This window comes from Centruroides sculpturatus, unplaced genomic scaffold (genome assembly GCF_000671375.1).
Source record: "Centruroides sculpturatus isolate CEXI.00-Female unplaced genomic scaffold, Cexi_2.0 scaffold3035, whole genome shotgun sequence".
NCBI classification, from domain to species: Eukaryota; Metazoa; Arthropoda; class Arachnida; order Scorpiones; family Buthidae; genus Centruroides; species Centruroides sculpturatus.
Window position 1 is genome coordinate 1,245 of NW_019387147.1, and position 13,170 is coordinate 14,414.

General features: G+C 28.4%; 1 protein-coding gene across 1 annotated transcript; it reads left to right on the top strand.

Annotated features, from left to right (window-relative positions):
- Positions 1-703: 703 nt before the first annotated feature.
- Positions 704-8,627, top strand: LOC111616191 (GATOR complex protein DEPDC5-like). Its single transcript, XM_023357614.1, has 8 exons — positions 704-783; positions 2,028-2,077; positions 2,147-2,357; positions 2,441-2,583; positions 2,659-2,846; positions 8,162-8,296; positions 8,377-8,438; positions 8,592-8,627. Exons 1-8 carry the CDS (start codon positions 760-762, stop codon positions 8,610-8,612), a joined length of 834 nt encoding a protein of 277 aa, XP_023213382.1. The 5' UTR covers positions 704-759; the 3' UTR covers positions 8,613-8,627.
- The last annotated feature ends 4,543 nt before the right edge of the window (positions 8,628-13,170 follow it).

Sequence of the window (13,170 nt, forward strand, 5' to 3'; positions counted from 1 at the left end):
GGACATTAGTATGGCTATCTTTAAATGCTCTAACCCATTTTTTTACCATTCCATCACTCATAATGTTTTTTTTTATACCTCATTAATTTGCCGATGAATGTCAATTACTTTCACGTCTTTTGCATTAAAAAAACGAATTGCCAGGCATACTTCACAATCAGCAGGATTTTCAATTGTCTGAGATATTTTAAACAAACGTAAAACAAACGAATGTTTCCGTAATTGCATCTATGGCTAGCCAACAGATGTAGGTACTCAGCGCACATTCGTGGAACACCAACCATAGCACTGCAGTGGTCCTATTTTAAAATGGTACTTACTTAAAAAAACACCACTACAGTACTACAGTATGTATTAATATATCTATTTTGTTTGTGCAAAATAAAACATTTTGGATGATACAATAGCCACGATTATTTTTTTCAAATCATTTAATTTTCATTAGGCTTAACATTGACAAAAATTCAATGTGGTGTGACATGCAACGGAGAAAAATTTCAACACGGGATAGATTTATACATTGTGCCTATATTACTAAATTAATTTTAATTTATAATTATATTTATATTCAGTAATTATCAATAAAACTATTTAAATATTTTGGTTAAAAGAATAATGTATTTTAATATGTGGCTACAAAATATTTTGTTCTAAATCTGTTAAAAGAAGTAAATTATTGTTTTTAATTTTTTATTCTAGGATGTTGCTTTAGATTCTGTAGAATTGACTTTCAAAGATCAATATCTTGCACGCAGTGACATGTGGAGAATTAAAAAATGTTTGGTAACAAAAATTAATATTTTTATCTCATTTAAGTTGTAATATAAAAATATAAAGTTAATTTAAAACTATTTAATTGTGTTTTTTTAGGATGTAAATTGATTTAAATATAAAGTCACTTACAAGAAATACTTATTATGATGTGCTGCAAATTTAATATTACTTCATAAAAGTATAATAATTTTATAAAAAATAAAAACAGTGTGTGGTATTAAAGTGATCCAAGTTTAATTTTGATGCAGATATGTTATCTTAGTAATAGGATTTCAAATAACACTTATTCCATACAGTTCTGTTTTATCTCAATTGAAGTAATAAATCATGAAAAACTTCTAAAGCTAGAATCTCAAACTAACATGAGAAAACCATATACACCTTTCCAGCAGGACAAAGTTTTTAATTTACACAATAGCTAATGTTTTTGGCCTTTTTTAGGGCCTTTGTCAGGCTTACATAGAAGAAACCAACACTTAAGCTGAGAATATATTATCCATGGTGCTTTACAACTAGTAGACAAGTTTAAAGAGATTACATTAATGGGTAATGAGTATATCACTGTGTTGAATTTTATATCCATGTTTTCATTTATCAGATTAAATTCTTGGTTTTTGCATGTTAATAGATGCCTTATTTAACACAGTACCACCAGCACATTTATACATCACTAAATACTAGAGTTAACCTACCATCTCTGTTAACCATGTAAATCAAGACAATTCAACATGACTATCTTGCATTTTAAAGTAGTTTCCAATGTTCTATTGTAGGTTGTAAAATGTAGCTTCTGCAACATAGGTGCTGGGCAATGATAAACAATGGTTTTATGCCCTGTTTTTAATGATTTGCATTCCTTTGCATTTAATAAAAAACTTTAAAAATGACTAAAAATCGTTAAGTATTTATGTATGTGAGACAAAAAAAAAGTTTGAACTTGTGCTCTCTTAATTTAAAAAATTTTTGTTCAATATTCTACAGAAATTTTTGTCTGATAAAGACTGTAATGCATCATCAAAAGTGCTTGTGTATATCTTTTATGTTGATTTAAAACGTTTTAACACCGAACGATAGTTGTTTATTTTGTTACTTATAAAGCAGATTTTATATTAGTTTAACATTACCATTAATTTAGAAGTTAATATTTTTATAATTACTATGGTGCCATAATTTTTACATAATAAAATAAGTATGATATAATCAAAAAATATAAACATATCAAGCTTTGTATATAAATATTTTTTGTTTTTCAGATAAATACTTGTGTATATATAAACAAAAAGATAGAATTTTATAGTATTAGGTAAGATTATTAATAAAATTTAAATGTAATTATACAATACTATCTCTAATCTGTCAATAACTATTTTAGGTGTCAGGTGTTTGAGATGTGGTCTCAGGGTGAGAGGGTATCCTGTGGTGTTATTACACCAGATTCAAAAATTGTTTATCGTTCTGCTAGTAGTATGGTATATTTATTTCTCCAAATGAGTTCAGAAATGTGGGATTTTGATATTAATGGTGACCTTTATTTTGAAAAAGCAGTGAATGGATTTTTGTCTGATTTGTTTGCCAAGTGGAAAGTAAATATATTATTCAATGTTTGATTTTGTAATAATTTTATTTTGCATTTGTGCACAAAATTTAATTGACATTTATTCTATAGAAACTAAGTTGCAATCATGATGTAACAATAGTACTTTTTTCAAGAACATTTTATGAAGCACACAGTACTGAAGAATTTCCTGAATATATGAGGGAATGCTTACAACAAGATTATAAGGGACGTTTTTATGAAGATTTCTACAGGTATATTTGAAACTAACCTTAAATATAATTCATTTATTGATATATTAAATATTTAAAGACTGAATGTTTTGAAAGGGTTGCTGTGCAAAATGAAAGATATGATGATTGGAGTTCAGTTTTAATAATATTAAAAAAACTCTTCAATAAATATCAGCAAATGGTTTTAGAATGTCATCAAAAACCAGGAATAAAAATTCCACATGCTGTTAATTCAACATCATCTCAAGGAAATTTTCTTGAAGTTCTTAACATGTCATTGAATGGTAAACAATTTTGATTTGATATTTAAAAATTTCAAAAAATTATTAATGTTTCATAAATAATTTAAGAACTGTAGTTAATATATATGTAAAATTAATGTATGTATGTTACTTTAAGGCATAGGTTTTCAACTCATGTTCTGCAAACTTGCCTGCAGTGTTCCAAGGAAAAATATTTTAAAGTCTTTATGGCAAATTTATTCTAATATACTACAATATTATTACTTTATTTATAGATAAATCGATGTTCACTGTTTTATTCAATTCAATAATGTTTATTACTTTGTTTTGTGAGAATAGTAAAGAATGAATTGTATAACAATTTTTGAATATATTTATGCCAATATCTGCATGATAAAAAGTATATGAATGGTGTTCTGTGGTCTCAGAAAGGTTGAGAATCACTGCTTTAAGGAATGAAATATTTACTGAAATTTTATCAATTTTCTCATATTCTATCTTGAAATCATGTAGGCTTAATAAAAAGTAAAAGTATCATTATTGTTATTTTTAAGAAATAATTTATTTATAAATGTTGTTAGAAGAATTTCAATATAGCAATATTTATGATAAAAGTTAAGAATTATAACAGGGTTATTAAAAATAAAATAAAATAAAATAATGCTTTTATAAATTTAATTCACAAGTAATACTTGTAAATTATATATATAATTAAGATGATATTTCAAATTATTTTATTTAAAAAAATATTTTTTCAGTTTGATTTAAGCTTTATCAGTTGTGTAATATGATGATTATATTAAATAAATTTATTGTTATTACTATTAGTTGATAACCATTTAAGAGAATAATCATTATAATGCTTGTTTAGATGCTTGTTTAGATTTGAAAACAAGCAAAAAATGACTGTTAGCAATATAATATAAAATCAAACCAACCCTCTTTCAGGTAGTCAACAATTATAATGAATTTCTCATCGTAATATGTTTTATATCAGAGTTCCACAGACAGTGTGTTGTGAGATGATGCTAGGTGTGACAATCATGGAGTTGAAACCCTGATCATTTGTTTTTCACACCCAGGTTGTTAAGAAATAAAATTGAAATAAGGAAATCAATTTTAAACTAATTTCAAGTATTTTTATATTATTATGATTAAAAAACAATAAATTAGTATTTGTTTTTTAATATGTACTTTGTAATTCCTATATTTTTTGTATATTTTTATTTTTGGTGTGCTATGGAAAGTATCTGAGTACCGTACATAAGAAAAGGTTGCAGAACAATATTTTAGATCAATGTTTCTCAACCTCTAACGAATTGTCGCCCCCTTCAATGTAGTATTGCCCCCTTCAATAAAACCGTTACGTAGTATCGCCCCCTTCACTTCAAAATTCTGATACCGAGGGCCAGGGTTAACGCCAAATTCATACTGCATTGAATAGACTAGTGACTAGTATAAAGTTGTTTGTTTAATTATTGTACGATATAACGAATAAAATAACTAATTAATTAATCTTAATATAATGTTTTAATATATCGCCCAGAAAATTGTTTTTCGCCCCCAAAATATAATTGTTACAAATCGCCCCCTGAACATGGAAAAACGCCCACATGGGGGCAATATCGCCCCTGTTGAGAAACACTGTTTTAGATGATTACTCTAAATTCATTACAGTCGACCCCCCTATAACGTACGTTCCTATAACGACAATTCCTATAACGTAGCGAAAAAATTGTAGCAACTTTCGTATAACGTACCTCCTATAACGTCGTTTCGCGACAAGATTGATAGAGTCTGGACCAATAGTGGATGAGCAGCCGAACTACTTTCCTCCGACCCTGCGCCACGCTACGGAGCGGCTAAATTGAGTTTGCTATCGTCTGTTTAGTATTATATATAAATTATATATAAATTAGGTACTGTACATATAATTATATATTAATTATATATAAATTAGGTACTGTATATATAATTATATATTAACTTAATTTATTGTAACTTTATTATAATTATATATATGCTTTCTGCCGCCTGGCAACACGCTACGGAGATTTTAGGCTAGTAAGTTGAGTTTATTATCGTCTGCACAGTATGTAAATTAGGTACCGTAAGTCTAATACAGCACTAATTTTATACATTTCTTGTGAAAGAAACACTTCTTATTCAACGGCCATAAAAATTATTTATATTAATGATGTCTCCAAAGGTCAAGTTATTTTTCTGCGATAAATTATTTATCAGATATCGCGGCCGCCGTTTCGTGTGCTGTTCCGCGACGAAGACAAGCTTTGAACAACGGGCGTAGTCGAACGGTACACACTCGGTAAGTAATCCTATAATTTTTTGTTTATAGCATAGTTTATACGGATTACTCCCAAAAAATTATACGTGTTTTGGAAATGTTGAGTGGAATTAGTCTAGAATCGGTTAATTTTATAGAAGAAAACCTTTCGAACAGCCTTAGTCCGTAAAGTTCCCACCTATTGGGCTGTGATTGGCTCATTCCTACAACGTAATTTTCGGTTAGCGTGGAACGTATCTAAGCGTTATAGGGGGGTCTACTGTATAGCTTTATTAACTAGTTTTTAATTTCTTTCTTTTTTTTTCTTTTCTTTTAAATTTGAATAACATGAGCATTATATTTCAATTATTGCAAAACATTTAGCTTTCAATATTCAAAAAATGTGTCTTATGAAACATAAAATCAATTACTGAATTTTAAATGTAAATAAAAATAAACTATTAAGAGTTTCCTTCTCCATAAAGTATAAAAATAATTTTTAAATGCTTAAAAATTCAATAATTACTTAATATAATCAATTACAAATATCTAAATAATGCATTACATTTATCATAAGTATATTATCTTTTATAATTTGAACTTTTTTTTTTCTGACTTTTGTTTATATACAGTTAATCTTGAGAATCCCAATATTATAGATAAAATTAAAAGAAAATATATATTACAGAAGAGAGTAAATACATTTGTGTGTTGAAATCTAAATTTATAAAATTCTTGTCCTGACTGAGTGATTGATTCATCATTGCCTGGAGCAAACCGCTGAACCTAGAGAGATGAAATTTGGTACACAGTTAGGGTACGCCATGAGAATGCACACTAAGAAGGAATTTTTGAAAATTCCCCCGCAGGTGAGGAGGAGAGCATTAAGGCTTAACCTGAAGTACGGCTTCTACTGTACTATTTTAGATGTGATTTTTTGTTTTTAACTACATTTAGTCTTCGTTGAGTACTTAGGTGTATTAAATTGATAACATTTCAGACATTGTTATAAATATTTTTATATATTTTGATTTATTAACCAAATGTTCCAACAGTTTTAAATTCAAATTTGTTATTGCATATTGGTTCAATTATAGAATGATTGTAAACGTTCCAGAAAATTGATCAAATTGAAAACAGTTCATTTGATTTTCAGCAGTTCTCATCATTCTCAGTGGTAGGTGTTATATAACAATTACTATGGTTGTTGAAATACTGAATATAAATGGTGTTTGCTTGCAAAATCTGCATGGTCAAAGTTGCGGGTAACAGCTATTAATTCATAAAATACTATGACTATTGTAGAATTTTTAATAGGAGCTTTTAAGATCTAATAATCACTCAAAACTTTGAAAAAATAAAATAAAATGAATTACAACTATTTTATTAATACATTTTCATATGAATAATACTATCTTTATGTTAAAGGTAGAAATTTAATAAATATATATATATACAGTAATGTATAATGAATTTTTAATATTTGTTAGGAATTGGTATTATAATATTATGGAAAATCCAAGTTATTAAACTAAATTAATTATTTAATTTTACCATCAAGTTTTTGAGAATACGTTAATAATTAGTTGAGAATGTAATGTGTACTTGACATGTGATATTATTTAAAAATACATTGAGATATAAAATTAACTTCAAACATACTTTATTGAAAGTAAAAATGTCTATAAAACTTCTATTATTTATTTATATTATTTGTACTTTTTTCTTTGCTTAAGGATATTTAAGTATTATACTATACTACTTTGCACAACTTTTTGCATTATTGAATTTTTAAAGTTAATGTGCCCCCTCAGTCCTTCCCACAGGTGAGACTATCTTTTCTAGTCTCATGAGCATTATCTCTGGACACAAGAATCAGTGGACTCTTATTATGTTTCTGATGAGTCAAGATAGAATTGGCAGATTGATAACCTGCCAACTCTATCTTGACCATCAAGGAAATGACCACTAAAGTAGAGATTGAGCATGTCTGGAATGGACCATTGTGGCATATTAGCCCCTCCAGGACCTGTCTTGAGCTAAGTGTGGGATTTATTGCCCCAAAGTCTTCCGTAGAACCTTATAAACAACATGATAGCTCATTGTGGGTACTATTTAATTGTCAAGATGGTCATATTCCCTATTAGTGACTTCTTTCTTCAGGATTTGCTATTTCATGTTTTGAGTACACTTGGCAAAATGTTCATATCTTCAGACATTAATTTTTTGTTTTCATTTTGTATGACTGATGTCTGACTAACTCATGGCATGAGGTATCTGTGTACTAAATTTTGTCCTGATTCAAGTGTTTTTTTAGATATTCTATAATTTGTGTTTTATCTTAATTTTGGACACCAGTGTATTTATAAAAAAATAGTAAATAAAGTATTTAAACTTAATAGATAGCATAACATCAATATTTCTATAAATAAATAGTTATTTGATTATATAAATTGTTATGATAATTTAAACACACACACATATATTATAGTTTAATTTGAATTTAATTTAGATTTTTATATAACTTTATTTCTGTAAATTATAGCAGAAAATTTCTAAAAATATACAGTAAAATAAAAAAAAACTTTATAATAATACTTATAAAGCTAAAAAAACAAATTCTTGAGAAATTTTAGGAGTCTTTAATTTATTCAGATGAAACAATTTGAGGTCTTTATCATTTTCACTTCAAATCCAACCAGTCTGACTGTAGTCTGTTCTGCTGGTCTGTCACATTATTCATATGTGTCTAAGAAAAATACTATCGTTTTTTACACATAATCCATATGTGACTACAGAATAATAACTCTTCTCTATTTTTTATATAAACTTTTATGAAATCTCCAAGAAAAAAAAACAGAAAAGAGAAATTCAGATAGAATAAACATAATTATTCAAAGAAGAGATCACATGAGTAGAAAATCAAATGAACAACAATAGTTACAAAACTCATTACAGGAAAGTAATGAGTTTTGTAACTATTTTAATTATCAAAGATAAACATTTAATTCTTTAAGTTTGTCATAATAATAATTTGAATTTGGAACATTTGAATAATGTTAATGTATTACAGTTTTTGAGAAACACTACATGGATCGTAGTTTTGATCGTACTGGTCAACTGTCTGTAGTTATATCACCTGGAGTTGGTGTTTTTGAAGTTGATCGTGAATTAACTAATATAACCAAACAGCGAATTATAGATAATGGTATTATTTTTGTTTTATTTATTTTTATTTGATTAAAAAGCATGAGATATATTAAAAAGTCCATATATTTAATATTTTAGGAATTGGAAGTGATCTAGTATGTTTAGGAGAACAACCACTTCATGCTGTACCATTATTTAAGGTAAAATAATTTTAAGTTTATTAATTATTGAATTGATATTAATGTTAATTAATTGTTAATTTTCTGTTTTCATCAAAAATGCTTGAACTTATCATCATACTTATATATAGAATTTTCTTATATTAAAATTTTGTACATGGCATGTTTTTTTAGGTACGTACTGTTTTAAAATAGGGCCGCTGCATTGCTACGGTTGGTGTTCTGTGAATGTGCACTGAGTACATACATCTGTTGGCTAGTCACAGATGCAATTACGGAAGCATTGAGTACATACATCTGTTGGCTAGTCACAGATGCAATTACAGAAGCATTGAGTGCATACATCTGTTGGCTAGTCACAGATGCAATTACGGAAACATTCATTTGTTTTACATTTGTTTAAAATACCTCAGACAATTGAAAATCCTGCTGATTGTGAAGNCATTGAGTACATACATCTGTTGGCTAGTCACAGATGCAATTACAGAAGCATTGAGTGCATACATCTGTTGGCTAGTCACAGATGCAATTACGGAAACATTCATTTGTTTTACATTTGTTTAAAATACCTCAGACAATTGAAAATCCTGCTGATTGTGAAGTACGCTTGGCAATTCGTTTTTTTAATGCAAAAGACGTGAAAGCAGTTGACATTCATCGGCAAATGAATGAGGTATAAAAAAAACATTGAGTGATGGAATGGTAAGAAAATGGGTTAGAGCATTTAAAGATGGCTGTACTAATGTCCATGACGAGGAGCGTAGTGGGCAACCTTCTGTCATTACTGAAGACTTGGGGCAGAAAGTTGATGCAAAAGTTTGAGAAAACAGATGTTTTACGATTTTGTCATCCAAAATAAAAGGCATGGCAAGCTCAGTAAGGAGATTGTTTTGTTTTATGACAATGCCTGTTCACACATGGCTCAATGAACCAAAGATCTTATAACATCATATTGGCTGGGAACAACTTGATCACCCTCCATATAACCCTGATCTAGTGCCTAGTGACTACCACTTGTTCCTGCACTTGAAAAGGCATCTAGGCAGTCAGCACTATGACGATGATGTCAAAATGCCGTGCTGCAGTGGTTGACAAATCAGGCGGCAGGTTTTTATGAGGATGGAATTCAAAAGCTGGTTGTACAATATGAAAGGTGCCTTAATATTGGAAGAAATTATGTTGTATAATAGATTAAGGTACAGGCTTTTATGTAAGAATAAAATTATTAAAAAAATTGCACTTGTGTTTTTTTAATGTCAAAATGGTACTTACTTCTTACTTAAAAAAACATGCCTTGCATTTATTAAAAATAGTTTATTGTGCTGAGTAAATTCTGTTTAAAATTTTTATAAATTTCCAATTGATGAGTGTTATACTCAATGATTTGAATAATTTAAAAGATAATTGTATAAAGAATAATGTTTTGAAAATTAGAAGAATTGTAATTATGATTTTTAAAATGAAAATAACAAATTTTACTTAGAATCATGAATTGATTCACTTATTAATATTAAAATAAATTTTAAAAAACTGTTTGTTTCTTTAAGCCATTTTAAAGAATAATTTCTGTTTAGAATTTTTATTCTCTGTTTAATATAATTATTGAAATTTCAAAGTTTTGGCAGTGTTATACTAAAAAGAAGTATTGAATTATTCTGCAGAATTTAAATTTTTGTTAACAGTAATTTTTTTTAAATTAATGTTTCTGTAGTTGCTGTAATTTTTCTTCTGTATCAATCTTTTATTAATAACATGAAATCAAACTGTTTTAAACTACATTATTATTGGCATCTGGTTTTACACAGACACACACATTAATTTTAAATAATATACAGTAGAGCGTTGTTTATCTGAATCAATTGGGGACTAAGGTTGTTCGGATAACTTATTTTTTGGATAACTGATTATGTATGAAAAAATATATTAACCTATCCCATATTGAAATTTTTCTCCGTTGTGTGTTGCATTATGTTAAATTTTCGTCGATGTTAAGCCTAAAGTAAACTTTTTAAAATAATAATCATGGCTATTGTATNGTTTTACATTTGTTTAAAATACCTCAGACAATTGAAAATCCTGCTGATTGTGAAGTACGCCTGGCAATTCGTTTTTTTAATGCAAAAGACGTGAAAGCAGTTGACATTCATCGGCAAATTAATGAGGTATAAAAAAAACATTGAGTGATGGAATGGTAAGAAAATGGGTTAGAGCATTTAAAGATGGCTGTACTAATGTCCATGACGAGGAGCGTAGTGGGCAACCTTCTGTCATTACTGAAGACTTGGGGCAGAAAGTTGATGCAAAAGTTTGAGAAAACAGATGTTTTACGATTTTGTCATCCAAAATAAAAGGCATGGCAAGCTCAGTAAGGAGATTGTTTTGTTTTATGACAATGCCTGTTCACACATGGCTCAATGAACCAAAGATCTTATAACATCATATTGGCTGGGAACAACTTGATCACCCTCCATATAACCCTGATCTAGTGCCTAGTGACTACCACTTGTTCCTGCACTTGAAAAGGCATCTAGGCAGTCAGCACTATGACGATGATGTCAAAATGCCGTGCTGCAGTGGTTGACAAATCAGGCGGCAGGTTTTTATGAGGATGGAATTCAAAAGCTGGTTGTACAATATGAAAGGTGCCTTAATATTGGAAGAAATTATGTTGTATAATAGATTAAGGTACAGGCTTTTATGTAAGAATAAAATTATTAAAAAAATTGCACTTGTGTTTTTTTAATGTCAAAATGGTACTTACTTCTTACTTAAAAAAACATGCCTTGCATTTATTAAAAATAGTTTATTGTGCTGAGTAAATTCTGTTTAAAATTTTTATAAATTTCCAATTGATGAGTGTTATACTCAATGATTTGAATAATTTAAAAGATAATTGTATAAAGAATAATGTTTTGAAAATTAGAAGAATTGTAATTATGATTTTTAAAATGAAAATAACAAATTTTACTTAGAATCATGAATTGATTCACTTATTAATATTAAAATAAATTTTAAAAAACTGTTTGTTTCTTTAAGCCATTTTAAAGAATAATTTCTGTTTAGAATTTTTATTCTCTGTTTAATATAATTATTGAAATTTCAAAGTTTTGGCAATGTTATACTAAAAAGAAGTATTGAATTATTCTGCAGAATTTAAATTTTTGTTAACAGTAATTTTTTTTAAATTAATGTTTCTGTAGTTGCTGTAATTTTTCTTCTGTATCAATCTTTTATTAATAACATGAAATCAAACTGTTTTAAACTACATTATTATTGGCATCTGGTTTTACACAGACACACACATTAATTTTAAATAATATACAGTAGAGCGTTGTTTATCTGAATCAATTGGGGACTAAGGTTGTTCGGATAACTTATTTTTTGGATAACTGATTATGTATGAAAAAATATATTAACCTATCCCATATTGAAATTTTTCTCCGTTGTGTGTTGCATTGTGTTAAATTTTCGTCGATGTTAAGCCTAAAGTAAACTTTTTAAAATAATAATCATGGCTATTGTATCGTTAAAAATTATTTCTTTACTTTTTACAAACAAAATAAATATATTGAAAAATATAAAAACAAAAAAAATTATACTTTAGAAGTTAATCTAGTACAGTAGAGTCTTGAAAACTCGGCCTAATGTGGACCGAAGGGTGGCCGAGTTTGTGAAAATGCCGGGTTATTGGGAATGGGGTTAAAAAAAATAAGTACGAGTGTTTCCTCAGAAAATACTGTACTGTACTTGTATGTATTGTTTACTTGAGAATACAACAGAGAATAAACTGCCCAAATAACCTTAAACAAAGGAAAAGTATGTCCTTTATGAAGGCATAGAGCCTTTACTACATGAAAATGAAAATTAATGGATACAGTGTTCAGTAATTTACCTGATAAGACAGACTTCAGAAAAATACTTTATGAGGCATAAAGCTGTCTATAATGAAAATTAATTAACTAAGGATGTTTTTGCCCTGCCAGGGTGTGGCCGAGTTATCTGGAGTGCCGGGTTATCGAGTGCCGAGTTTTCGAGACTCTACTGTATCAAAAACGTTCGATTCAGCACGACACAGTCCTCAGAAAAACACTACAAAAAAGTGTCAGTGCTATCAGCTAAAACACACACACCAACAAAAAAAATATTGGAATATCTCAAGATATAGCTGAAGATTGCAGCGTCATAGCACTAGCAAAAATTTAAATTTGCCAACTGGAATTCTTTCGGATAACTGACATTTCAGATAACCGATGCTCTACTGTAATAGAATGTAAATTTTATAGCAACACACTACATTAGGAAATATGTAATGACTAATATGTACAAAATAATTAGTGTGAAGAAAACAAATGGAGCATCTCAGATGGTTGAAGGTCATAGAAATCTTTAAAGCTAATTTTGTGCCATCTTGTATAAATTTTAAGGAGGAAATGATGTCAATGGCCTAGCTGGCTCTACTAGACATGACAGTATAGTCATTGATTGAATCTTTGTTGTACACAGACAATGCATGTGTGGCTTTGAATTTTTTATACTCATAGTTCAAATTGTGGTTTGAATTTACATTTCTTTCAAAAAAACTTTTTTGTTTCAAAACAATGTTCCATCTGGTTACTGTTATAGTGCCTGAAGAAGAACTCAGAAGGAGTTAGAAAACATTTGTCTTAAGATAGTTTTTTCTTTTCTTTTTCTGTTTTCTTCACACCATTTATTGGTTTTGTGTTCATCATTATGTAAATTTTATTTAAAATTT